This window comes from Drosophila erecta, unplaced genomic scaffold (genome assembly GCF_003286155.1).
Source record: "Drosophila erecta strain 14021-0224.00,06,07 unplaced genomic scaffold, DereRS2 tig00000092-arrow-pilon, whole genome shotgun sequence".
NCBI classification, from domain to species: Eukaryota; Metazoa; Arthropoda; class Insecta; order Diptera; family Drosophilidae; genus Drosophila; species Drosophila erecta.
In genome coordinates, this window is record NW_020825207.1 from 1709888 (window position 1) to 1734505 (window position 24618).

Genomic DNA, 24618 nt, shown 5'->3' on the forward strand with positions numbered 1-24618 from the left:
GTGATTGCCTTTAGCACGATTTCCAAAAGTATGCAACAAGCATGCTTTTCAAGCAAATATGGCATATGGCACTTACAATTTTATTTACAGAGAAATTTAAATTTTATTCAATAGAACTTCCACTGTATCTGAAGCTCGGCAGGAAGACTTCGCAGAGCCACGGAACTTGCTTGTTTACTCCACAGAGACTTTTTCCGGCTGGAGAGTTTTCGAACTGCCCCGCCTTCCTTTCTTCCGCCCAAAGTGCGAGTATCATACGGAATTAAGTGCCCGTCCCCATTTTCATTTTATAGCCAGATCGTGAGACAATAAAATGCACAGGCAATGAATACGCTGGGAAGTGAAATTAATAAGCGCTTGAGTGCAAAGTACTGCTCGCCACTATCATAGGCCGAATGCTGTTGATTTGCATTACAGCGGCGAAGTGGGGGAATCGCTTATCGGCAATGGGAGCCACAGCAGCAGCGGGCTGATAATGATAACAGCACCGATAACGAAATACACACGTTGTGTCGGTGTGCGTGCCGTGGATTATTGTTATTATTGATTAATAAACAATTGTCTCACTCACACACAACATAGCTGAAGTCCACAGAGGCTGTACGTATATTTGTCTATACTCACGGATATGCACTGCACACATACTCGCACATCTGTCGACTGGGGCGACGCGACCGATAAGGAGTGACCGATTTAGTTCTATACTCGTAGTTCATGCGGCGATAGCCAACTTGGGACGCGATTGACCCACAAAGATGGGGCGACAAACATGAAAGACATATGCTCACACTTATTTTGGTACGCGCCCAAGAAAAGGCAGAGATCACTTGAATTAGCGAAAATGCATGACTTGCCACATTACGCGCGACTATCACTTGTAGACTTGTTTGCCTTCAGAAGAGTACGCATTCTCCGCAAGTCATTTTTTAATATTTAATTTTAAATTATTTCAATAGCTCTTTCGAGCATTTTTTTGTGAATTATTCATGCATATAAGCTTTATTAATGCTGACATACATAAAAGTTCAGCTATTAAGGGACACACTTCAACATTTTCCTTAAAAAAAGGGGAAACAAAGGATTATACGAATACAGAGAAATTTCACAGTAAAACTCAACTCATCTGTAACAAAAATGTTTTTAAACAGATTTTTTCAGAAAATGGTTTATTGAATTCCAGTTCGCACAAATCCTCCGGCTAAATTCCTGTAAATCGCCGTGCACCTTTTTTCACTCCAGTTTTCCCCTTTTTGGATAATTGGTGGCATATCAGTGTTTCAGCTGGATGACAGGACAGATAAATGTCGGGAAAAGCGACAACAGGGCCAACTATTTCGTGTTTCCTTTTTTTGAGCAAACACGCTGCAGTGGACACAATAAATGAATCACGAATAGCGGAAAAAACTGACAAGAGCGAGGTAGCGCCGGAAAATCGGGCACCAGTCGCATCCGTAGGTTCACATTTAATTGCCTGCTGGTTCTGGGTACGGGTCATTCCCGAGTTCTGAGTCCTGAAAAGGATGTGGGCTCGATGGTGGGTTAAATGTGGTTGCGGCATGGGTGCCATGCCAGTTGTAACCCGATAAACGAGCTGCGTTTGCATGAGCACACCCGTCACCCCTTCGCCCGGCTTTTGCTACCCCGTTTGCCCTTAGCAAATACATCTCAGCGATGCGTTAAACCGCCAGAGTCACCTGAAAAGCCACCCCAAGCCGCCCACAACCAGGCGGACCACCACCGACTATTTGCTATTGGGATAACGCCAGCGATGGACGTTAATCTGCCCAGCAAATTGGCCATGAGCTGATTGGTTTTGTACCTGTTGCGTATTCCCACCCGCAGTTCCGGTGCCTCCGACCCGGCCCTCCCATTTTGACCACATAGAATCGTTCGCCGTGTAGGAATTCTGCTAATTACTACATGTATGTTATGGTTTAATCCACCCGCAGGCCTTACAACATCCATCAAGCTAGGATATGTTGCTATTCAAATTGTAAATACTGAAATGCAATTGTCCTACTGCTTGCTATTCCCGTAATCACTTTGCCTGCAAGGAAAACTCCGCATACCCTTTTTATTTTCTATTTATATACCTTACATAAATGCCCGATGCCCGACAGTCAATTATTTAGATTTGCGACCCTTTTTGGCCAAGTTATGAAGGTGAGCCTCTGATTTTCCGACAAAAAATACGTATTTTGGCCAAAACCATCGATTTTATGGCTCAAATCTTGAGTGTCATACCTCGTTGAACTCGTTTTTACATTCCTAATCGATTGGCATTCAAATTTGAACTTTTTAATTTTTGTCGATTTTTCGCAAGTTTTTATAATGTAACCCCTTACAAAAAATGAAAAAATTGGCCAAAAATATATTTTGCAAAATCGCCGGAGCTGTGATAGGGATAGTTAGTTTGAAACATTAGCAGTCCAAAACAGTAAAAATTTTCGATGTACGACTCTTTTTGGCAAAGTTATGAAGGTAAACCCCTTAGGAAAACTCGAATATTTGGTGTGGGTTCTATTCCTGATTTTGCACTGTTTTGGCCACAACAATTAATTTTGGATAGCAAAACAAATATATTAATATATTTTGCAGCGTTTTTTGTCCTCGTTAAAATTAAATTAAATTTTTTCGAAAATCAAGCAACAACCGGAAACGGTGGCGCCACGCGTGCCCGCTTTTAGTACTACAAATTCAAATTGCAAAAATATCGATAGCATGCAAAAACCAGTTGCACCGCTATCGGTGGGAGGCGCAACAGCTGATTTTGATAGTGCCGCCCTGGTTGTTTTTCGGTTCAAGTTGAATTTTAATTCATTTTCGCCGGTTATCACAGAAATGGCCCCGCCAAAGGCCGCCAGCCACCGTCCGGCGGTGCGGCGCAAGAAGTCGGCCACCCTGGTGGACTCCATCCTGGACAAGTACCTCAACGTGCGCTTCTTCAAGTACCTGCTGCTGGAGCCGGCCGCTCTGCCCATAGTTGGCCTCTTCGTGCTCCTGGCGGAGCTGGTCATCAACGTGGTGGTCATCCAGCGGGTGCCCTACACGGAGATCGACTGGGTCGCCTACATGCAGGAGTGCGAGGGCTTCTTGAATGGTACCACCAACTACAGTCTGCTGCGCGGTGAGTTTCTGCGCCGCTCCTGGTTTATTTTTGGCCACAAGTGACCCCATTCCGCAGCCGGATGTCTCCTCGTGCACCTGTTGTCGTGTGCTTCATGGGCAAAGCGTGCTGTGGCCATTGCTATTTAAGTCAAGCAGGGAAATTAGTCAACATATGAGTGTATTTACTGAGGATAACCTGATCTTAACTAGCTATTAGTGCATCCTCTTTTCTAGTTAGAGAACAGTTTTCCCCTTCAAGATGGTTCGTTCTTATAAAATAGACATTTCGATTGTTTCCTTTAAGTAGTTTCAAAAATGCGAGTAATTTAAAATATGTTTTGAAATACTCATTGTTGAAATATTAAGAAGCTGTTTAGCTATGGTATTTACAATCTCTAGAGAACAATGTATGCTCGAGGCAATCTGAAGGACTGAAAGTCAGAGCCGCGTTGGATTAGTACAGGTGAAACTAGCCTCGCACAAACACAGAGCTTGCCCGGCCCGATTGACGGTCAATTTGGTTTATTCATCTCGAACCGACTCGTATTTGGAATACACTTCTGCGGTTCCCGCCCGAACTTAGATTAGCAACAATAACGTGCGATAACTTAGACACTAGAAAACAGAATCGGCCATCGGGTTGCCAACGCCTGTCAGTTGAACATGGACTTGATCTTGCTTATGAAGCCTCCGCCGTCGCCGTCGCCTTGTCGGGATCCAGATCCGCCGCCTTCTTTCGCTTTTTTTCTTTCCTCTTCGTCCGTCCGCTGGTCTTTGCCTTCGTGTTCAGCTGCTCCTTGTCCTGGCTTGGAGGATCCTGGTCCCGCTGCTGCTGCACTGGCTCCAGCAGCTGCTCCTGCTCCTGGCTCCTCACTCGCTCCTGCGCTGCAACGGAAGATGGGGGCAGAGAGAAAGACGGCGTCATTTAACATAGCTCGCACATAAAACGCACGTATATTTCAGCTACGAATTCAAACTCCAAGGTACATTTAGAGATTGCATTGGTAGATCGGGAGATTATTTACGTTGCTTTCTTACTGCCGTCTCTGCGATTCGCGATTCCGTGGATCTGGCCAGGGGTGTCCTCCTCCAGCTCGGCGTACGCCTCGATTAGAGCAAGGCGCTTCTTGTCCAGCTTCTTTCCGGATGGCACCGTGATCTTCACGTGCACGTAATGGTCTCCGTGTCCGTGAGCATTCACGCGCTTGAGTCCCTTTCCGCGCAGCATAATCTTGTGGTGCGACGAGGTGCCCGGCTCCACGTTGATCCACTGATCCTCGTAGACGCCCTGCACGCGCACAGTGCCGCCCAGCACCGCCTGGGCCAGGGATATGGCCGCGTCCGTGTGCACATCGGCGCCCTCGCGGCGGAAGTAGTCGCTCCGCTCCACGCGGAATGTGACGAACAGCTCCTTGCTGCCCACCTGCATGCGCACCGTTTGTCCGTTCTCGATGCCGGCCGGCACCGGAACGGTGACCTTGCGGCGCTGGACCGTACGGCCCTTGCCCTCGCACTCGCTGCACGGATACTTGATGTGCTGCCGCGTGCCCTGGCAGTAGCGGCAGGTGGAGCGCATCACAAAGGGTCCGGTGGACACCGTTTCGAAACCGGTGCCGTTGCAGTACTGGCAGCGCCCCGGTTTGGTGCCCGGCTCGCACTTGGAGCCGGCGCACTTGGGGCACTGGTCCACCACGTTGACGTTGACATCTTTGTTGACGCCGCGCGCCGCCTGCGCAAAGGTCAGGTCCATGACCATCTCTTGGGCCTGACCGAAACCGAACTTGGAATCGGCGAAGTCGTCAAACGAGTTCGTTCGGAAGTTGCCCTCGCCGAAGATCTTGCGGAAGAGCTCCTCGGGGTCGATGCTCGAGCGGAACTGCCAGCTCTGCGAGAAACCCTCGGGGCCAAAGCCACCGGCTCCTCCGCCGGGGAATCCGCCACCCTGGCGACCCATGTTCTCCGCCGTTTGGCCATAGGTGTCGTACTCACGGCGCTTTTGCTCGTCGCTGAGCACTTCGTAGGCCTCGGAGACCTCCTGGAACTTGCGGCCCGCATCCGGATCCTCCTTGTTCGTGTCCGGATGGTACTTCTTGGCCAGCTGGTAGTAGGCCTTCTTGATGTCCTTGCCGTTGGCATTCTTGGCAACGCCCAGCGTTGTGTAGTAGTCCTTGGCCAGGAGGTGGCGCGTGGTGTGCAGGCGGCGCACTTGAGCTGCGTCTGCCCGGGTACTTCCGCTCCAAGCGCTGGAGAGGATTCGGTAGGAGGTGGCACTGGGCGTGGAGCACGCGGCTGTCGCCAGGCAACGGCGCACCGCTGGCAGCTGCCGGAACACGAATAATTTTTTACACGAAATCATCATTTTTCCATAAAAGTATCAGTTTTTCAGCTTTTCAACAACATGCCGTAACATCCATGCTGCCCTACGAATGTCGCTCTCTCGCTCGCACCTTCTCAGTGTGGCCGCATTGGTGGCGAGGAAAAATACCAACCGGCACGAGGGCAAATATGTATAAATACCGTTGTATACCGTTAAAGTTAAAAAAACTAGTAGTTAAATTATTTAACTATTATTCCCGGTAAAATATATATATGTATATAAATAGTAAATGTTACTCAAGGAATAAGTTACTTTTTCCTTGCCCAAATTGGCGAGAATGTCTGCTTAATATATGAAATGAGTGATTTCAAATAATAATCTAATTTTTATTAATGAATTCAAATCCTTCGTCTTCCCATTTTATAGGCGACACAGGACCTCTTGTGTATCCCGCTGCCTTCGTGTACATCTACTCGGCCCTCTACTACGTGACGTCCCACGGCACGAACGTGCGCCTGGCGCAGTACATCTTCGCCGGGATCTACCTGCTCCAGCTGGCCCTGGTGCTGAGATTGTACGCGAAGAGCAGGAAGGTGCCGCCCTATGTGCTGGTGCTCAGTGCCTTCACATCGTACCGGATCCACTCGATATACGTGCTGCGCCTCTTCAACGATCCGGTGGCGGTGCTGCTCCTCTACGCCGCCCTCAATCTCTTCCTGGACAGAAGATGGAGCCTCGGAAGCACCTTCTTCAGCTTGGCGGTGGGCGTTAAGATGAACATCCTGCTGTTTGCTCCTGCCCTCCTACTGTTCTACTTGGCCAATCTGGGACTAATGCGGACGATCCTGCAGTTGGCCGTCTGCGGAGTGATACAACTGCTGCTCGGCGCTCCATTCCTGCTCACCTATCCTGTGGAGTATCTGCGGGGTAGCTTTGATTTGGGACGCATCTTCGAGCACAAGTGGACGGTCAACTATCGCTTTTTGAGCAGAGATCTTTTCGAGAACCGATCCTTCCACGTCTCACTGTTGGGCCTACATCTGCTGCTCCTGCTGGCCTTCGCCAAGCCCACCTGGACCTTCTTCCAGAGCTACGTGCGCCTGCGCCGCATTGAGGATCAGCTACAGCCACAAATAGCCCAGCAGAACCTTGAGCTGAAGGCCCAGAAAAAGCCCAAGAAGGTGGAAAAGGACAAGGACCAGAACAAGTTTACACCCGAGCAGCAGTCCTTCCTGAAGTCCTTCGAGAAGAGCCTGCAGAAGGCGTCCGGAGGCAAGGCAGCGGCAGCGGCAGCTCCCGCCCAGTCGGAACCGGAGCGCTATGGAATCCACTTCGACCGCTGCACTCAGCTGGCCCTCCTGCCGTTCTTCCTGTGCAACCTGGTGGGCGTGGCCTGCTCCCGATCCTTGCACTACCAATTCTACGTCTGGTACTTCCACTCGCTGCCCTATTTGGCCTGGTCCACGCCGTACTCCTTGGGTGTGCGATGCCTAATCCTCGGACTCATTGAGTACTGCTGGAACACCTATCCCAGTACGAACTTCTCCAGCGCTGCCCTGCACCTCACCCACGTCGTACTGCTGGCCGGTGTGGCCAAGCAGCTTGTGCAGACCATGCGGATTAATAAGGCGGCCAAGAAAGAGCAGCAGGATCAGCAGAAAAAGCTCCAGTAGAAGGCTGATCTTCCTAGCCATGAGTGCCACTTAAACCGTTCTGATTATGCCAAAAAAATGATTAAAAGTACATTAAATTAGTTGTAGCTCTCTAATAGTGCAAGATCGGTTTAGGGCGTTGCGAGGGAATCTGCAATAATGATGGGTAATTTAAAATTGAGTTACTTTTATTTGGGTACGTTAGTCTTTCGTATCGGCTCTGTACAGACGGCGGGGAGTTGGTTACCAACTCGCCCCGCGATAGATGCAACCTACTATCTACATAAAATAACTTAAACAATGTCCGCTTAAAACTACAAGTGCAATAATGGTGCTGCGGCTCGAGGCGCCGCGTCAATCGCTGCCCACCACCGTGGTGGGCGTACGCATGCTGAGGGGCGTGGCTGCGGGCGCAGCCACTGCCGGGGGATTGGGAGAGGAAGGAGCCGCTGTTGTTGTCGTTGCTTCCTCCGCCGGCACACTGCTACTCCGCTGAATGCTGAAGAATCGCAGGAGCGTCGTCTCACTGTTGCGCCTACTGGAAGTGGGGGTTTTTGGCTGGACTTGGGAATGGGAGGAGCTGCCAGCTGGCGTACCACCACCTCCGTCCGTGTGGGAGATGCGTCTGCGGGGCGTGGCATTTATCCTGGGACTGCACTCGGATTGCCGCAGGCTCTGAAGGCGAGGGGATGCCAGTACATCGGCCTGCTGCTCCTCGCTGATCTTGTCGCTGAGCGTCACATGGGCCCTGCCACTCATCAGCTTCTGTTTCCGGATATTCGTCAGCCAGTCCACCTTCTCCTTCGCCTTCCGCTTGGGCGACATGATGCCCAGATGGGGTGCCTCGCCATCCAGCACGTAGTTGGGCAGGTTGGAAGTGGGCGAGTAGATTGCAGCGGAGATCGGTGGCGGATTGACCGCCTCGGCAGCCATCGCCGCTGCTGCCGCTGAAGTGGTTGGCGGGGAGGTGTACATATGGTTCACATTCTCACTTAAGGGGGAATGACTTGGTGTGCTGAGAAGCTTGTGCAGTGGCGAGACATCTTCCGCAGCAGAGTTCTCCTTTTGCCTTTTGCTCGGGGAGGCATCTTCTTCGTTTATGGGTTGCAGTTGTATATGCCTGCAAGCAGTTTCCTGGCTAGGTGGTCCAAAAAGCCGCCTTCCACGTGACTCGAGTGGCTTAGCTCGCTTCTGGGGCTGCTCGGTGGCTTCCGTCTCCGGATTAGCTACGCCCAGCATTTCCAGGAACGAACGTTTGGTCGTCGTCTTTTCCACGGAGCCTGGTGTCCGCTCATTCTGATCCATAAGGCGCTTGAGAGATCGTGGTGTGGACTCCAGATCTCGAAGGTTGTACTTGTGATTTCCACCAGACGGACCAAACGCCTTCTTGCCGAATTCCCTGACGTAGGAGGCAGTTCCTCGGTACTTTTCAGTCCGCTCCGCCTCGCTGAGGCCATCCAGGTCGGGTCCGATACGCCAGATCTTGTGACGCGCATCATCGCTGCACGTGACAATGGGGCAATCGTGGCTGGAGCCCCAGGCCACGCAGGTCACCTCCACCGTGTGTCCGGCCAGTGCGACGAGTGGCTCCTCGGCATGGTCCAGGTTCCAGATGTAAGCCCGCTCGTCGCTGCTTCCGCTCAGCAGATACTTTCCGTCCGGGCTGAGGCAGGATTTGATGTAGAACGTGGAGTTAAGGAGTCCCTTGTAGCAGGCCAGGGGGCGGGGAGAGTAGGAGGCCAGATTATAGCAATAGATGGTGTTGTCCATGCAGTTGGCATACAGCCTCGTGCCCGACGCATCCACAATGAGATTGGTGAATCCCCGGAAGGTGGAATGGCCCGCATATGGCAGCTTGTGCCTGGGCAGTGGCTCCTTTTTGTAGGCTGTGTAGTTGCGCCGCAGGTCCCACACCTTGATGACTCCATCACCGGCACCACATGAGATTAAGGTATCGTTGTCCTGAAAGGCCAAGCCGGTGATGCTGCTCGAGGTGGTTCCTCCGGCCATCTTAGGAGTGCGTGTGCGCTGCTTTCGCTGCGAAACTGGAGTGCCCGGTCCGCCCGTGTGCCCGCTGTAGATGCAGTTGTCCACGCGTGAGGTGAGGTCCATATTGAGATTGGCCCTGATGTCCCAGATGAGGATGGCGCCATCACGACCGCCGGTCGCGAAGACAGCGGGATCGGTGCGCTTGAAGGCCGCCGACTTAACGGACCTTGTGTGGCCCACATAGGAGTTCAAGCCGCGGATGCCAGAGCCCGCCACCTCCCACAGCCTGGCAGTGTGATCGCCCGAAGCGGACACGAAGCGCATTTGGCCGGGGGCCCATTCCAGATCGAAAACGGCGTTGTAGTGGCACTGGGGACCCACCAGGGACTGCTCCTCCGGCTGGTGGTTCCGCTGGGTGGTGTCCTGCAACGTGATCTTGCCGTCCTCGTTGGCGATCGCCAGGATGTGTCGGTAGCCATCGCAGTTGGCGAACTTGGCGGAGAAGATCGGCGGTTCCGGATTGAAGTCTGGACAGTAGTTGGCCGGCGCGATGCCCCGCCAGCTGTCCTCCTTGGCCACAGAAAGTCGACGCAGCGCGAAATCGTAAGTCCTCTCATTGCCTAAAAACGAAAAACCAGAGGAGAAACCGTGAAAATAGTGCCGTGGCTTTGTTTTCCACGGAACTTTTGCAAGATCAGCAGTTTCCAATGCAGCAACTGCTTGGGTTTCTTCACCCCTTAAGCAATCCTCCGTGGTTAGGTGGCAATGCAGGACGAACAGGAAAACCCATATGGCCAGGAAAACCCTTTTAGCCCGTTAAACCCTTTTCAAAATCAACACCATTCACCGCAGGAAATTCGAGCGCCAAAAGCGAGATTCTCCCGCCAAGCGAAAAACTCACCGTAGCCGTGCTCCCTGGCTCGCAACTTGTTGTAAATGTTCATCGTGCAATCCTCTGGGCGACTGCTGCTCGAAATCTGCGCTTTCCACTTTATTTCCTGCTAATTCCTTTGAAATAAAACAACCTTCGATGCATCGAAAATATTTTTCAACGACGCAGCTGGACTCTTGTGCAGTGTGACCGTGCTCAGATAGGAGGAACAAGCATTCTGTTGCGAAAGACTGGACAACCGCCAAATAATAAACTAATACTAACCGAGACAAGAGTATTTGTTCTCTTATACTTATACCATTTGGCTGCTAACAGCAGCTGGTCTCACAAGCTGATATTTTGTTTTTGTTGCTGTTCGCCGAGTTGTTTTATGTTTCATCGAAGTTGCGCATAAATTTAGCTGCAAATCGTACGCAGTTCGCGGGCTTAAATGCAGTCATCCCCTTTCAGTTGCTTTCGCTAGCACTTGGATTCCGAACTACTGGTCATCATCAAGCACACCCACATCCCCACACACATACTCAGAAACGAAGCAAGGACTCAAGGATTCGATTCAAGGACTGCAGCAACAAAAACACAGGTGAGCGCCAAATTGGATTTCTATTCTGGTTTCCTGGGGGAAGGCGAGGGGAGGGGGCACTATACACATGCCTGTTGCAATCAATAACACCCAGAAGGCAAAGAAACCCACCTGCTGGGCAAACGGAACACGCAAATGCAGGAAAGCCAGGAGAACCATGGCCCACTTCATAGCCCCAATGGCCCAACGAACTCAAGTGCCCAGTGGTTTCGACTGTAGCGCACTTCCGCCCTCCACTGGCGTCCTTGGAGGACCCACACCCCCTTTTTTCAAAGGGATAGGCCTTCTTTTATTGCACTTCGCGTGACCTTAACCATTTGGAGCAGTCCGTGTCCTGACACGGCGATGTGCCAGACGCTATCTAACTGGAACTGGAATCCACTTAGTTAAATTAGCAGCCAGGCATACCGTGCTGTAGATTAAGTTCAGTCACGGCTTGGGTGGATAACACTTCTAGTTAGTGCCCATGTGTATCCGAAAGTTTGAACTCTGCTGACCCGCCAGGGGATTCCCCCCAGCGCGCCTTGGCTCGCCTAGCCCTGCTCTATACTCCTTATTTGGACAGTTGGAAAAGCTGCCGCATTTCCATTTTCGGCTCCAGCACGTACGCCACGCCGTTAGAACAACCTCATAAATACGGCCAGTGAGGCGCAGTTGGTCATCCATTATTAATACGGCAGCATTCCTATATCTATGCGTGGATTAGCAAGTAGTATGCTGTGTTCATAACTACGCCTTATGATAACCCAGTTCGAATTCCCCAGAATGTCTCATTATCGTTAGATTCCTGTTTTGTTTGTTCACAGCTTGTGACGAACGAGGGGTGACGACAAAGTTATGCACATTAATCGTTGTGTTTTGTTCTCAACTTAAGAACGTTAACATTGCCATTCATTGGCTTAAACACATTTAAGTCCTACAGAACCGATCAATGCACTCTTCCCCAATGTTTCAGTTCCAAGCACTAAAGCTATAGTAATTGCGCTATAGTAATTGCACTTTTAAATGACTCATGGTAGGTAAAGGTAGGCCACAGAGACTGTTTTATTGCCCACTTCAACTACAGCACAAAGAAACACAAAAACACAGAAACACTGCGAAGAAAGAACCAGGTTCCCTTTATCTAGAGATACGGGGTGGTGTACATACATCGCCCAATCATTCATGTTTTAATATCTCTGTCTGTAATTCCTTATCAATGCTTGCAACTGGAATCGGTGCAATATATGTGTGATATATAGCCACGATGTCGGTGGCCGGGCTTCGACAATGTCTGCTTCTGTGGAGCGTCGACTACTGGAACTTGGAAGGTAAACCGCGGAGAAGTGCGGAGCTGATTTGCTTTTCAGTTGCCACCACTCGTTTTAAGTTTTCCTCGGTGGCGGAGTTGTTTCTCCGTTTTGTTTGGTGGGCTCAAGCTGCTCGCATTGCTCGGATTACTTGCCACAATGCTTTCGTCAATGAATATGCAGCGATAATAATGTCTATATATGAATTCCACTCCTCCCTTCCGCTTTAGTCATGGCGGACAATGTCTTCAAGTCGCAAGATATCGGGCTGCGGGCGCAGAAGAAGATCCTCTCACGCATGGCCACCAAAAACATCGCCAAGACCTTCATCGACGGCACGACGGCGTCGCTGCTGGACAACCTCTACAGGCTCTGCAAGATGCACACCGGGAACAAGGCCAAGGCGGAGAAGCTGATCAAGAACATCATCAAGATCGTGATCAAAATCGGTGTGCTCCACCGGAACAATCAGTTCAGCGATGAGGAGCTGCAGAAGGCCGAGCTCTTCAAGAGAAAGTTTCAGGTGAATCTTGACTACCATTCCATGACTGCAACAACACCATCGTTGTTTTGGTGACTAAATAAACATTAACCCGACGTTCTTCTCTCGCAGAACACCCAGCTGTCCATCATATCATTCTACGAAGTGGACTTCACGTTCGACCTGCCCTACCTGCAAAAGTCAATAGCCGAATCGCAAGTGGCGCTGAAGTCGATTGTGCAGCCGCATCTCACAGAGAAGTCGCTGGGCCGCATCGACGAGGTGTTCGATTTCTTTGGCGAGGAGGCGCTGCTGGAGACGGCCTTCCGACCGGACTCCCCCTACCGCGAGGTGATGGGAAAGATCGTGGCGGACATAAATGCCGCCATGGAAACGGGAGACATCTGAGGAGATCCGCCAAGCGAGCTGAGCTGTGTGCTGTAGTTGCGTGCTATGAACGAAAGGCTATCTATCGAAACCAAAAAGCAGCTAGTAGCTAGTTGCGAATGGAAAACGCTTGCTTAAAGCTCACCCACCAACACCACCACCACCACCAAAATACAAAATCTAGGGATAGATTTGATAGATGCCTGGGAAAGAAAGGAAAAAGACATGTGTTTAAGGAAGAGTTTAGTTAGTTTAACTAGTGATATACCATTGACAACAATATCAAAAGTGTAAAGACGTCCGTATTGATTATTTTGATGACAACGTTAACATTTGTGTACTCAAGGTCTATATAGTAATAATTAGGAAGAACCAAATGCATTTCGCCAAAGGAATTCACTAATCGGAAATTGTAAACTCGAGCAAAATGCTTTTATCGGTGTGTAAGTCGTTGATCGTATGTGTGAAAGTAACTATATGTATAAGTCTAAGTGTTAAATGGGGAATACTTCAGCACATAAGCAATGAATTATTCGTGGTTTACTTTTTGATACTCCTAAACTCGCTGGGTGCACCCGGAAGTAACTATATAACCGTCTTAGTCGGACCTTTTCGTACTTAATCACCCATCGCACCTGCAGTCGTTAGTCGATGCTAAGTTGGTTATGCTAAGTCGTCACCAGAACCTGTTTATTCCCCGTTCTGCACACCTATGTGTATTTCCATTCCGTTTCGTATTCCAAGCCTCCAAGGGGTCAGTAACCTAAGCCTTATTTATGATACTCCCACAATGATATTCAATGATCCAAGTACCCGAAACATATCGAAACCAACTGGCAGACATCAATGCTAAGGGGACAATAAGTTATTTGCACTTTTCTATGACTTTTGGTTCGATATTCCAGCGATGGAAGCACAAGTTTAGTGGTTTAGATTTTAAATATTTATTTGTTTACCAAGAAAACTATGTTGACTATAAAAATAAAAGCAACAATTACCAAAAAGTCCTATATTCCTATTACTCAGCGCGCTTCTTGTTCAGCACGTCGTGTGCTTCCTCGCCAGCTTCGAGTTTCTGCTGCCGGAACAACTCGATGAGCTTCTCTGTGGCAGTTTGAGGCGTCTCCAGCGGCTTGGACGCCTCAGCACTGGGATAAGCCTGGCCTTGGGCCTCCGGCGAACGCAGCAGGAATGGCGTCCACGGGCCTTGGATGGAGGGCACTTCCGTGTGCCACATTTTCCGGAGGCGCAGAGAGCTGGAGCTGCCGTTTTGGGTCTTCAGCAGGTCAATCCACTTGGAGATCTCCTCTTGGGTGCTGTTCCTGCAGCTCATCCACTCGCGCTCGCCGTTCACTATAACACCATAACATATTTTTTGTATACTCGGTTTTCAGGACCATCTTTACACCATCTTGATGTATACGTACAATACTCCGCCACCAAAACTGGCGTGCGGTGGCGCCTGGGCTTCACATAGACCACAATCCCAGGATTCTCTTTGGCGAAGTCCAGCAAGTGGTTCTCAATGAAGTCGCTTTTAAATGTGTCGTGCGATAAATATATTTAAATATTTGCATTAAAGTTATTGTGCTTACCGCATGCCTCTGCTGGATCCATTATTCTTGCAGAACTTCAGGGTGATCCTCTGGAGCTGGCAAACATACCGTCCCAATCCGTTTTGCAGGGGTGCGCGTGGGAAGCCGGACTTCAAGAACAAGTGGCTGTTCGACATGCTGTATTTCTTTTTAATTCAAAACAGTTTTAAATTATTTTTTATACTTCGTAATCAGAGACGACGTAACCGCATGCCGCAAACAGCTGACTCTCTCTGACCAGAGATGACCAGTTGGCTATGAACTTTGGGTTTAATAGCCATAACACAGAGCTGGAACATAATTGGCTAAGGATATTTTATGACACATAACATAATTTTAAATATGTTACAATGTTACATGTATAGTAACATGCATTTGAACAATACTACAAAATAGCATGCTTTCAAGCATCGAGGAATTAGTGCTGCCCAAATTATCGCAGCCAAGTGCCCATCTCTAACGCAGGACAGGGCTGTTATTCACTCTCTCCTCTCTTTCGTTGATAAAGAAGAAGCGGCACAAAAGAGAAAACAAAAATGCAGGGAAGGCGTCGCTTTTCATTTGATTGGAAAAACACGAAGTAGAATCGGAGTAGAAAGCGTGCAACGTGTAAAAGTGGAGCACATGCAGCTGGTCTAATCAGCTCCATAAGTACATAGACTGCAAAATGGCCACCGTAAGCATTAAATCGCTATTTAATCACGAATGCAAATGAACAGCTATTGGCCTCCAGACTTTTGTAGGCTCAAAGTTCTCCAAACATGTTTTAGTTGACGAAGAAGAGGGGGAGGAAGAGGAGGAGGAGGATTCCGCCGAGTCCGGCTCCACGTCGTCGTTCAGCTTGCAGGAGTGCATCGACGAGTTCAGAGCACGCCGCATTCGCCGTGTGTCCACCCAAAGTCGCGACTGCGAGTCCAACAATAACCACATTAACATGTCCAGACAGCTTCCACGAGTCCGCAGAACAACGGATGCGGACCTGATCAACCAGAATCGCTGCAACAAGGAGCAGGAGCGCAAGGGGAAGCCCTGCCAGAACGGTTTCTGCTACTGCTTCACCAGCGACAGCGGAGACTGCGGCTCCACGGCGCCGCCACGTGACCAACACGTGCGATTACCACGGCGCAGCAGGCGATCCGAGACCTCCAAGGTAAGCCACAGCCCAGCCCACTACTGTTCCTACACTAAACTCACATTTTACAGCCCGTCAAGCAGAACAATCTGGGCAGCCAGCGGCAGCAGGCGGAGAAACCTAATCAAAGGGAACCGGCCAGCATAAAATCCGGCTTGAAAACTCCTTTAACCGCTGTCAGTCGCTTGAGAGCAGTGGCCGGCGAGGATGAACCGCTTATACACATCATCCAGGAGCTGCACGACAACTGTGTGGTGTCCGAAGTGCGCGTGAATCGCCAAAAGCTGTCAGATTCTGGCTCCAGGTGCCGGCACAGGAGCACACAACCGACGAGAGAGACTACCAAAATGCTTTCCTACGAGCCCATAGCCTACAAGCCCTCAGCTCCTGTTTTGTCCAACATCAGTGAACAGGAATCCGCTGTGGATGAGGAGCACGAGAAAGAAGGGCTGACCACCGAGCCCCCAAGTCGCAGGAGCTCCCGTTCTCGACGCAGTTCCGGAGCAGGTGGGCGGCTGCTGCAGAAGCGCCTGTCGCAGGGCCAAGTCAGTTTCAAGGCTCGGGACTCCCAGCTGCCGCCTCCAAAGCCACCGCGTCGCAGCTCCCAAAGTCTGGATGGGAAGCTATCGCAATCCTCGCTCACCTCCACGAATCCCTCGGTGCGGGAGGCGGAGCGAGTGCTGGACGAGTTCTTGCGCAAGCGTGGCGTTCAGGTGCCTGTCAGCAAATTAGAGCCTTCGCGCAAAAAGGACAACAAGCGCAGATCCTTTCCCATGGGTAAGTAATTTGCATAGCCCCCAAAAAATGAAACCGTAACCAAATTAAATTTATTTTACCAAAAATCAAATGTATATACCAAATAAAGAGTTTTGTATCCAACGATTTGGCTTACGGTTTCATTTATTGGTTCCTTGGTTTTTCGATGTTCTTACGAGCTTTGCGTCTCCCTTTAGCTGAGGTAGAGAAGCCCAGGAATCCCAGGAACCACAAGCAATTGCCCACCTGCCCCTCACTCAGTGACATTGAGCGCGTGGTGGAGTCCAAGCGGGGCTCAAACTACGCCCGGAATATTCGGCAGGAGAGCAGTCGCAAAGGAGCGCCCACCAAGGAGGTTATTCTGGGCTGGACAGAACCCAAGATCACTGATATGCTCAACTACGAGGGCCAGGCTGCCAGCGAGCTTAGGACGCCGGCGGAGCCGCAAGTGGCCATTGGCTGGCAAATGCATAAAGCGCAGCCGCAGCCTGTAGTGCCAAAAGTTTCCTTGGACACTGTTGACGGAAGTGTTTGCGAGAACCTAGCATCCAATATGGTGCACAAGGAGACGCCTATCAAGTATCCCAGTCGAGTCAACACAGCAGGAGCTCAGGCCAGCCAGAAGTTCATCTGGGGCGAGCAGTGGCGGAATCTATCTCCTTGGAAGGGTAACAAACCGAAAAACCTTGGCAAGAAGTCAAAGAACTTCCTAAACAACTCCAAAAAGAAGATCCTGCGCTTCGTCTCGCCGAAGAAGTCGAATCAGGAGAAGCACCCGCAGGTGGATCAGCACAGATTCACTCCCCAGCAGTGCACTATTGGCGTACAGACCTCTACTTCGCAGCTGGACCTGCATTCACAGTCTCCGCCGGGGAGCTACCACTCCCCCATGCAGACCACGCCCTCGGGCACGACCACATCTACCCGCCAACCGCTGGACACAGAGCAGGCGTATTTCGATTTCGAACGCAAGGTGAAGGCACCGACGCCTCCAAAGAAGCTGCCCCGGGCCAGTAGAGCCCGCAAGCTAGACTTTCAAGCAGCAGCACCCACCACTTATCGCTCGTATCACAAGGATCTCGACCAAGACGCTACCATCACCAAAATGGGCTATCTGCTCAGCAGCATCAGAGCCAAACTGGAGGCCAGCGATGAGCAGGCGGTAAGAACATTTCAGGTGAGTCCTTTAAGCCTTTACTTTATAATTGTCGGGCGTGTTCATTTCATACCTTTATTGATGAGTCTAAGATAAAGAGTCCAAGGTGAAGGGTTAAATACTAGACTACGGTGAATACTGCACCCAAGGCGTAGTGGTCTGACCCGAGATGGTGGTTGGGAATCAGTCCCGTCGCAAAGCACCGATTGATCGAGGGCAGTGAGTAGACGCTGAGGGGCAAGAGCTTGTGCCTGCTCCGCGCTCCTAGCGAGCGCAGGATGTAGTCCACGATGACCCAGTCGTTCTGGTATGTAGAGGCAGTTCCTTCGCCCGAATCGATGATTTGGAAGTGCAGTTGTTCTGCGCTAGCTTCGGATTCTACATCCCCATTTTTGTCAATGAGTAATTTAATGGGCGAGGAGTCGGGCAGACTGTTGAAGTCACCAGTAAGGACGATGGGCGTGTCGGTGGAAAACGAGTGCAGCTCCTCCAGAATTCTTCCCACCTGGGCGCATCGCACATCGCTCCGTTTCGGGTTGTACAGCAGGTGCGTCGTGGCCACCACGAACTCCTTCTGCTGCTCCTGCTGCTTCTTGAATCGGAACCTGGCAAACAGAGCCACATTGTCGCGATTGAGCAGGGCCACCGCCTGGTCGTGCAGCTCCACGGCTTGGTGGTCCAGCAACTCGAACTTGGAGCAATCATAGACAATAGCGCATCCGTCCGTTCGATGGCCGGTCTTCTTTTTGTACACGTATGCCAACTTCTTGCCGTTGCCCATACACAGTCTTTGAACGAGCACTGCCAGGTGATCGAACTGCATCTCCTGCAGGCACAGGATATCCGGATCCAGTTTGATCAGTTCCCTGAGAACATTTTGCTGGCGACGTTGCCAGGTAAGGAACTCCTGCGGAATGCCCACGTACAGGAAAAAGTGCTCCAGAAGCAGATCCTGGGCCAGGATGTTATACGAGACAACCTTGAACTTGTGTGTGCTTCGACCAGCAGCCGCCTGATCCCCCACTGGCGTCCATCGCCTATTCCGATCGTAGCTCGCCTCCATCGCCTTCGCTTTTGGTTTGCGTTTCCCGCTGGCGCCTTTCTCTTGGCTGCTCACGCTGCGTCTGACTATGCGTGATGTCGCCTTGAGTGAAACGTTGTGCAGCAGTGATTTGTACATCTCACCAGGTGCGCCTCGCCATGTGCCCGAGCTCCTGGTCCCCTGAAAGCCTCTATTTGCTTGTGTTTCTGGATGGCGTCTAAATTTCCGAGTGGTTGAAAGGGGGAAGTCTGCTGCTGTCAGCTGTTTTCAATTCTTGCCGTGCGCTCTCCTTCGCTGGGCTGCACTGCAGCGGGTATCGATAACGTGGCGGCACGCAGCCTATCGGAATTCAAAAAAGTGTGTTTCGAAGTAGCAAATTAAGTTCCGAAAGCAATCGTTCTTAGTAACAAATCATTTGCGTTATACAAATATATAACATGTAGTTAATATAATAATAAGAGCAAATTTAATTCTCTTTCAGGACTGCTCCCGCTGTGACCGCCATGAGCCCCAGATCAGTCATATTCAAACCGAGAGCTATGACTGCACAGACGGGCCCAGCAGTGGGGCAACCACATCGCTGGCCACCACACGGCTACAGCGTGATCGCGATAGCGAGCCCATTTATTCTGAGATCGAGGAAGACTGCATGCGGATCAGAGGGAGTCCGCACCACGAGGTTAGGACCGCGGCGCAGATCATAGAGCACACTCCGACTCCTACGGACAGCTCCACCGCGTATGTGAGTGAGTCCATCCCTGCTCCGTCGCCCTATCGCGATGACATTAGTGCCATGTACGCCAGGGTGCAAAAGACGCCGAAGAACTCACCCCAAATGAAGCCACTTGCTAAGCCTCCGATCAGTTTCCAAGCCATTCAGCAACAGAAAAATACTCAATCTTTCCCGCCGCCGCTAACAACACCTGTTGTTCCTGAGCAGGCTGTACAACCCAAAAGCTGCGTCCAGTCTAAAACCCAGCTGGTTCCATCTCCATCAACTACTCAGCAGCCTGTAGCTTTGGGTCACTTTCTCCACGAATCCCTGAAGAACGGCAACTTCTTCCAGTTCATGCCTCTGCCCGAGGAACCGAGCGGCTCGGAATCCTCCTGCTCAGCTAGTCTGACCACTGAGTCCTCTGTGATTCGCCAGCCGAAGTTAAACTCGCCTTCACCACTTACCCACCAATCCTTGAACAACATAAGTGAGCAGCATTCGCCACCCAAGCAGATCCGGAACCTTTCTCGTTCGGAACTCTCCCTGCAGCGCAGCGAGATCTTCCTAGACAATCTGTGTCGCAGTGAACTGGTGTTGGATCGCCTGGAAAAGGTGCCCAATGTAAGTGCCATTGCAGTTTTTGCAATTTATCACATTTCTAAGCCAATTGCCTTTACAGAACACTTCCAATGTGGATTCCGTTTCGTATGACTTGCCCAACGACGGTGGAGAGCAGCTTTACGCAGATTACAGCTTGGTTGGAGCGGGTAGCGCCGGCAGCTCCTTCGTGACCAACGATTACGGCTCTGGGCAAATCGAACCCGAGCCGGCTAACCAGAGCACACCGAAAAAGAAGCAGAGCCAGCGGTTCACAACCAAGGTAGAGATATTTGTTGACTCCCACTAGAGCTTAAGGCTTTCGCTTGCATCTGACATCTGCCACTGTAAATCTTGTAAATAGCCACTATCACACTGTACTCATCCAAAGCTTTCTGAACGCACTTCAAATATAAGATTGTTGTTGAAACTGAGTAATGATTGATCTTTCAGCCCGCTCCCAATTTGACCATTGAAATTAATGATGGCCAAGCCACGTCACTGCGCCATTTTGGCCACAGTCTAAGCATCAGCTGCCCCACAACTCCCCAGCAGGCGGAGGCCTCGCAGGCAGTGGACCCCTCCGTTCTGCACAACAGCAGCAGTTTGGGTGAGCTCATGCAGACGGTGCCCAATCCCAGTGACAGCCAGCTGATGTCGGTCAGCGCTCTGGCCCGCTACCGCCTGCTGAAGAATGCCCTTCGTCGTTCGTACCGCAAGGGAAAGGACTTCTTCTTGGCGGAGAAGCAACGCCTGACCCAGAGCCTCAATCTGTCGAGGGATCAATCGAATCAGACGGATGGGGAGCTGGATAGCAGCAGCTACTATGCCAGCTTCAACGTGGACTCCTTGCTAAGCGATTCCTTGAACCCTAATGAACAGCTGGCCCAAGCTGTGAACATATGTCGCCAGATGCCCGAACTGGAGATCTCTGCGGAGATGGTGGAGGCGGAGCGACTGCTGCTCTTCTCTACTTTGCGAAAATCGGCTCCTCTGGGTTCCCGATTGAATGATGTAGCTTTGGCTGCACGGAGGTCTTCCCAGTGCCTTCTGATCGACGCCATGGTACTGCCGGTGAGGGCGGATGTCAGCCGGGACATGTTCTTCAACTACCACTACATTTGCACCTTTGAGTGCGGAGGACGCATTCGATCCACGCAGTCGGTAGAGTGTCAGAATGGCTCCGCTTTCTTTCGGGACTGTGGCTTGGAGTTCTATGGCGGCGATAATGCGGACTCCCTGGAGCTGCGCTGCCAGATCTTCATGCTTCGTTTGCGCAAGGTTTCCACACTGGCCTTGGAGCCGGCCAAGTCACTGGTAAGTAGCTTCAGTTGTCCCCGGAGGCAGTTCGCTAATGAGTTACCTTGCAGCGACGTGGCAGTGGCAATTTGGGTTCCGCCAACTCCAGCTGTTCTGCGGGCTCTGGTGGTGAACAAATCATGTCGCGCTTTCGCCTACATGCTTCCTTCAATCTGCGGGCTGTGGACCTGTCACCATTTCAACTGGTGGCGAATGAATCGAGATCAAGCGATAAAATCTGCCTGCGTGGTTCACACTCCTGGCAAGTTCCCCTAAGCACGCACACCAAATCCACGAATCTGGGACCTGCTATATCCATCACTGGAAGAGTGGACCTACGGCTGCCCAAGACCCGGTTCTCTGGCTACCTTAATGTGCAGGATCCGAAGAGCCAACACCACTGGAACCGCAGATGGTGCAGTCTGGATGGCGTGCGTTTATCCGTTTGGCAACATGAAGTTAATTTGGAAAGTGACACCCCGATTTTCTCGATGGAGTTGCCAGCACGTGGACAGTCCCTCATAGCTGCAGCCCCACGAGAGCTGTGCGCTCGGGCGAGAAGCTTCCTGCTGCGTGGAAAGGAATCCGATTGCGAATCGGGCGTCTTCTTTGCTGCCGATACGCAAACGGAGCTCTCAGAATGGCTGTTGCACCTAAATGAGGCTCTATCTTTCGTCAGGCACTGGTTGGGTTCCTCCTGACAGCAGCTGCATTCCCCAATCATTTTTATTTTTATATGTGTTAAAGTTTTCTATTTATATTTGGTTATCTTTAAGTTATGCTCTCATCTTTCCACAAATTGTAAATTGTTTGCCATGCAAACGTGCCGCTCCCATCAATTTAAGTTAAACATTTGTAAGAAAGGTGGAGGTTTACCAATGCCGTTTCCAAGCTCTAAGGTCTTGTTAACATTCCTTTCCCTGAGGGGGATATAGTCATTGGATCTGAGCCATCTAAAGCATCTGAACCCCTTGGTGTCCTGCGGGCTTGGCGTTCACGTCACAACAACAACAGTTTATTACATACATAATTTACATGGGCTACGATAAGTTGATAAGATACAGATACGATTATATATTTGATATAGGTTACAATATGGTACACAAGTATGTTATATGCGCTGGTTGCCCCCGGTTATCTGCGAAATCGGCTTTCCATGCTCACGTCCCCACATCCTCACATTCGTGCCTAGTTAGTGCCTACGCATAACTATTACATTTAAGTATATGTACTATTTAAGCTGCTGTGTAATTTCGTTTTCGTTTGCTCATTACAGTGCAAAACATAAGAGTCTGAGGTTATGTTTGTTGTGGTATTGTTTTCAAGCAATTTACATACTTAACTTGTACATTACTTAAGCACTTACTATTCTCTATTGATCTGACAACTGGTCACGTTAAACTGTACTTGGTGTGGGCTCAGCTTAGGCTTAGGATCTGTTATAATCGGCTATAATCTGTATCTGATTCGGCTCTGATTGTGGTTCTGTTTCTGCTGACAACTAGTTGGGAGGAATCTATGGGTCTAGGGATATGCAGGAGCGCAGTGCAAGTCGGGTTCTTTGAGGGATTCGGGTTTGGCTTAGGCTCAGGCCAGCACATACTTCCACACTCGATTCGTCTGGTGATTGGTTCCGATCTCGGTCACGTAAAGCGCCGATCCGTTGACACTGACCGCCATGGAGTGCGGATTCTTGAACTCGCCCCAGTGCCCGATGATCGTCTCCGAGCGCGGATCGATGGTGAATCCCCGCACCGGCAGCATGGAGGTGGGTCCGTTCACGGCGAACACTATGTCTCCGAAGCTGGCCACTCCGAAGACGCGACCCAAGTCCGGTTCCTGGATGGTGGCCGCCGGTTCACCCTCGCCGTGGGAGGATATCAAGCCAGCTCTGTTGAAGATTACTTGTTGATATTCTGTAGTTAGGGCTACTCTAGTTCAGCTTACTTGGGACAGACCACCCTCATGTTCTCCCTGTCAGCGATGCACAGCAGATCCAGGTGCTCCAGCAATGTGATGGCGTGTGGCACCTGCAAGGAGAGGAATTCTGCAGAATTTCGTTAGCAAATGTTATTAGTTACTGGCTTAGGAGAAGTTTACATAGCATAATTCGTTAAATAAATTTGGTATAAGTAAAGGCTAGGTTCCTAATAAAATCCGGATGTTGGACCATGGTAAAAATGAAGTATACGCACCGGGTGGCTGGGGAATCGTACGCAACAGCTTGCCAGCGGCATTGAACTTGAGTATGCGGCTGTTGCAGTAGCCATCGGCGATGAAGAACTGCGGAGCGGGGATTCAGTGAGCTCGGAAGCCAAGCAGAGCAACAGGCATGACTTACCTCTCCGGTGCTCGCCACTGCAATGGATGTTGGCTTGCACAGGTGCTTGACGGATGAGCCGGGCCTGAACCGCTTGCCAATGGTGAGCAGCGGCTTGTTGCCAAAGGGCTTGAACTAATGGATGGATAAGGTTAAAGGATTGCTCATTGGCATAAAGAGTGCACCTGCCTTGAAGGCCTGGTGCATGGCCACATCCGTGATCCAGTAGTTCCCGTGCAGGTCGATGGTCAGGCCATGAGGCATGTAGAACATGTTCGATCCCCAACCCGACTTGATGGCTCCCGTCTTCGCGTCCAGCACGTAGATGGTGTTCTCCTTGATGGGTCCGTACTCAATAAGGTAGTATATATTGCTCTCGTTGAATGTGCTGCAAAGGTATTGGCCATATTACCGTACATGGTATTAGTAACCTGATCCTAACTATATATCAATGGTAACAATGTACTCTATGCCTTCAGTTTTCAATAAGAACAAAAGAACGCACTGATGGCTTTCTGTTTCCTGTGTACATATGGGATAGACACTTGTTACCAGGCAGCGCCAGCTGTTGACCTACTTTACATCCCAGTAGCGCTCGGCACGGTGGAAGACCACCGGACTGCCCTGCGGATCCACGGCCACGGCGGTGACCTGGCCAAAGCTGTGCTGCTCGGTGGGCCAGTTCTCCACGAGCACCGGAGTCGGAACGCTGGCCGCCGGAAGCGGCACGTTGTCGTAGCTGCGTTGGTTCTGCAGCGCCACTGCATCATCATCAGCCAGTGGCAGTGGCAGCTCCGGCTGCTCCGGCTTCGCAAGCCCCTTCTCCTGGAGCCTGCGCTTGATGAGCGCCCGCACCTGGTCGAAGAAGCGCTCGTTGAGGTTCACGCCTGGACCCAGGTCCACGGCCAGGCCCGCAGGTGTCAGGTGGTTGCTGCTGCTGGGCGCCACGCATCCCAGGCTGATGGCCAGCAGCGTCACGAACAGGAGGCGCGACATTTTCCGGAAGTCCTGCGATTTTCTGCACCCAAAACAACGGCGACTCGGTTCTGGCTTCGCTCACTCGATTTTCCTCACTGCCAACATCTGTTGGCGGTGTCTATATGTCGAGCTGGCAATAGATTAACTGGCTCTGCTCCAGACACACACTCGCACACGCACTCCCACGCTGTTCGATTTTCCCTTTCACTGCGGCGCTTGCGCCTTGGTCCTGCACAGTGGGACCAACTACATGAAAGCGAGCACCTCACTGGTGAGAATGGGACTGGAAGCGACGAGGACGCTGTTTTAAATATTGGAACATACATTTGTGAG

The 24618-nt window shown here is 50.8% G+C and overlaps 8 protein-coding genes across 13 annotated transcripts; 3 read left to right on the forward strand and 5 right to left on the reverse strand.

Annotated features, from left to right (window-relative positions):
• Positions 1–2737: 2737 nt before the first annotated feature.
• LOC6547893 (lethal(2)neighbour of tid protein) lies at positions 2738–7187 on the forward strand. Its single transcript, XM_001976416.3, has 2 exons — positions 2738–3127; positions 5852–7187. The coding sequence occupies exons 1-2, from the start codon at positions 2842–2844 to the stop codon at positions 7096–7098; spliced, it is 1533 nt and encodes a 510-aa protein (XP_001976452.1). The 5' UTR covers positions 2738–2841; the 3' UTR covers positions 7099–7187.
• On the reverse strand, positions 3601–5697 carry LOC6547894 (protein tumorous imaginal discs, mitochondrial). 4 transcript variants are annotated; one of them, XM_001976417.3, is made up of 2 exons: positions 4147–5697; positions 3601–3993 (listed from the first exon to the last, which is right to left on the reverse strand). In XM_001976417.3, exons 1-2 carry the CDS (start codon positions 5465–5467, stop codon positions 3788–3790), a joined length of 1527 nt encoding a protein of 508 aa, XP_001976453.1. In that variant the 5' UTR covers positions 5468–5697; the 3' UTR covers positions 3601–3787. The 4 variants fall into 4 exon arrangements, with proteins under 4 accessions (XP_001976453.1, XP_015012657.1, XP_015012656.1 ...); XM_015157171.2 differs by having other exon boundaries at positions 3601–3988; positions 4147–5601; XM_015157170.2 differs by having other exon boundaries at positions 3601–3988; positions 4134–5601.
• A 57-nt stretch (positions 7188–7244) lies between the features above and the next one.
• Positions 7245–10200, reverse strand: LOC6547892 (protein lethal(2)denticleless). Its single transcript, XM_001976415.3, has 2 exons — positions 9968–10200; positions 7245–9686 (listed from the first exon to the last, which is right to left on the reverse strand). Exons 1-2 carry the CDS (start codon positions 10008–10010, stop codon positions 7432–7434), a joined length of 2298 nt encoding a protein of 765 aa, XP_001976451.1. The 5' UTR covers positions 10011–10200; the 3' UTR covers positions 7245–7431.
• Positions 10201–10223: 23 nt separating this feature from the next.
• Positions 10224–13224, forward strand: LOC6547891 (tumor necrosis factor alpha-induced protein 8-like protein). Of its 2 annotated transcripts, XM_015156061.2 has the most exons (4): positions 10224–10538; positions 11780–11848; positions 12058–12350; positions 12441–13224. In XM_015156061.2, exons 2-4 carry the CDS (start codon positions 11785–11787, stop codon positions 12714–12716), a joined length of 633 nt encoding a protein of 210 aa, XP_015011547.1. In that variant the 5' UTR covers positions 10224–10538; positions 11780–11784; the 3' UTR covers positions 12717–13224. The 2 variants fall into 2 exon arrangements, with proteins under 2 accessions (XP_015011547.1, XP_026837131.1); XM_026981330.1 differs by lacking the exon at positions 11780–11848 and having other exon boundaries at positions 10225–10538.
• Positions 13225–13621: 397 nt separating this feature from the next.
• Positions 13622–14546, reverse strand: LOC6547890 (39S ribosomal protein L43, mitochondrial). The gene is made up of 3 exons (XM_001976413.3): positions 14291–14546; positions 14123–14229; positions 13622–14048 (listed from the first exon to the last, which is right to left on the reverse strand). Exons 1-3 carry the CDS (start codon positions 14425–14427, stop codon positions 13714–13716), a joined length of 579 nt encoding a protein of 192 aa, XP_001976449.1. The 5' UTR covers positions 14428–14546; the 3' UTR covers positions 13622–13713.
• Positions 14547–14787: 241 nt separating this feature from the next.
• On the forward strand, positions 14788–22308 carry LOC6547889. The gene is made up of 8 exons (XM_001976412.3): positions 14788–14966; positions 15024–15440; positions 15494–16199; positions 16376–17355; positions 18858–19712; positions 19771–19971; positions 20142–21005; positions 21059–22308. Exons 1-8 carry the CDS (start codon positions 14958–14960, stop codon positions 21686–21688), a joined length of 4662 nt encoding a protein of 1553 aa, XP_001976448.1. The 5' UTR covers positions 14788–14957; the 3' UTR covers positions 21689–22308.
• On the reverse strand, positions 17396–18667 carry LOC26526801 (protein angel). Of its 2 annotated transcripts, XM_026980103.1 has the most exons (2): positions 18520–18667; positions 17396–18462 (listed from the first exon to the last, which is right to left on the reverse strand). In XM_026980103.1, the coding sequence occupies exon 2, from the start codon at positions 18395–18397 to the stop codon at positions 17456–17458; it is 942 nt and encodes a 313-aa protein (XP_026835904.1). In that variant the 5' UTR covers positions 18398–18462; positions 18520–18667; the 3' UTR covers positions 17396–17455. The 2 variants fall into 2 exon arrangements, with proteins under 2 accessions (XP_026835904.1, XP_015012856.1); XM_015157370.2 differs by having other exon boundaries at positions 17396–18667.
• On the reverse strand, positions 21981–24509 carry LOC6547868 (peptidyl-alpha-hydroxyglycine alpha-amidating lyase 2). The gene is made up of 6 exons (XM_001976411.3): positions 23885–24509; positions 23497–23695; positions 23329–23442; positions 23183–23270; positions 22935–23034; positions 21981–22878 (listed from the first exon to the last, which is right to left on the reverse strand). Exons 1-6 carry the CDS (start codon positions 24301–24303, stop codon positions 22575–22577), a joined length of 1224 nt encoding a protein of 407 aa, XP_001976447.1. The 5' UTR covers positions 24304–24509; the 3' UTR covers positions 21981–22574.
• Between the last annotated feature and the right edge of the window lie 109 nt (positions 24510–24618).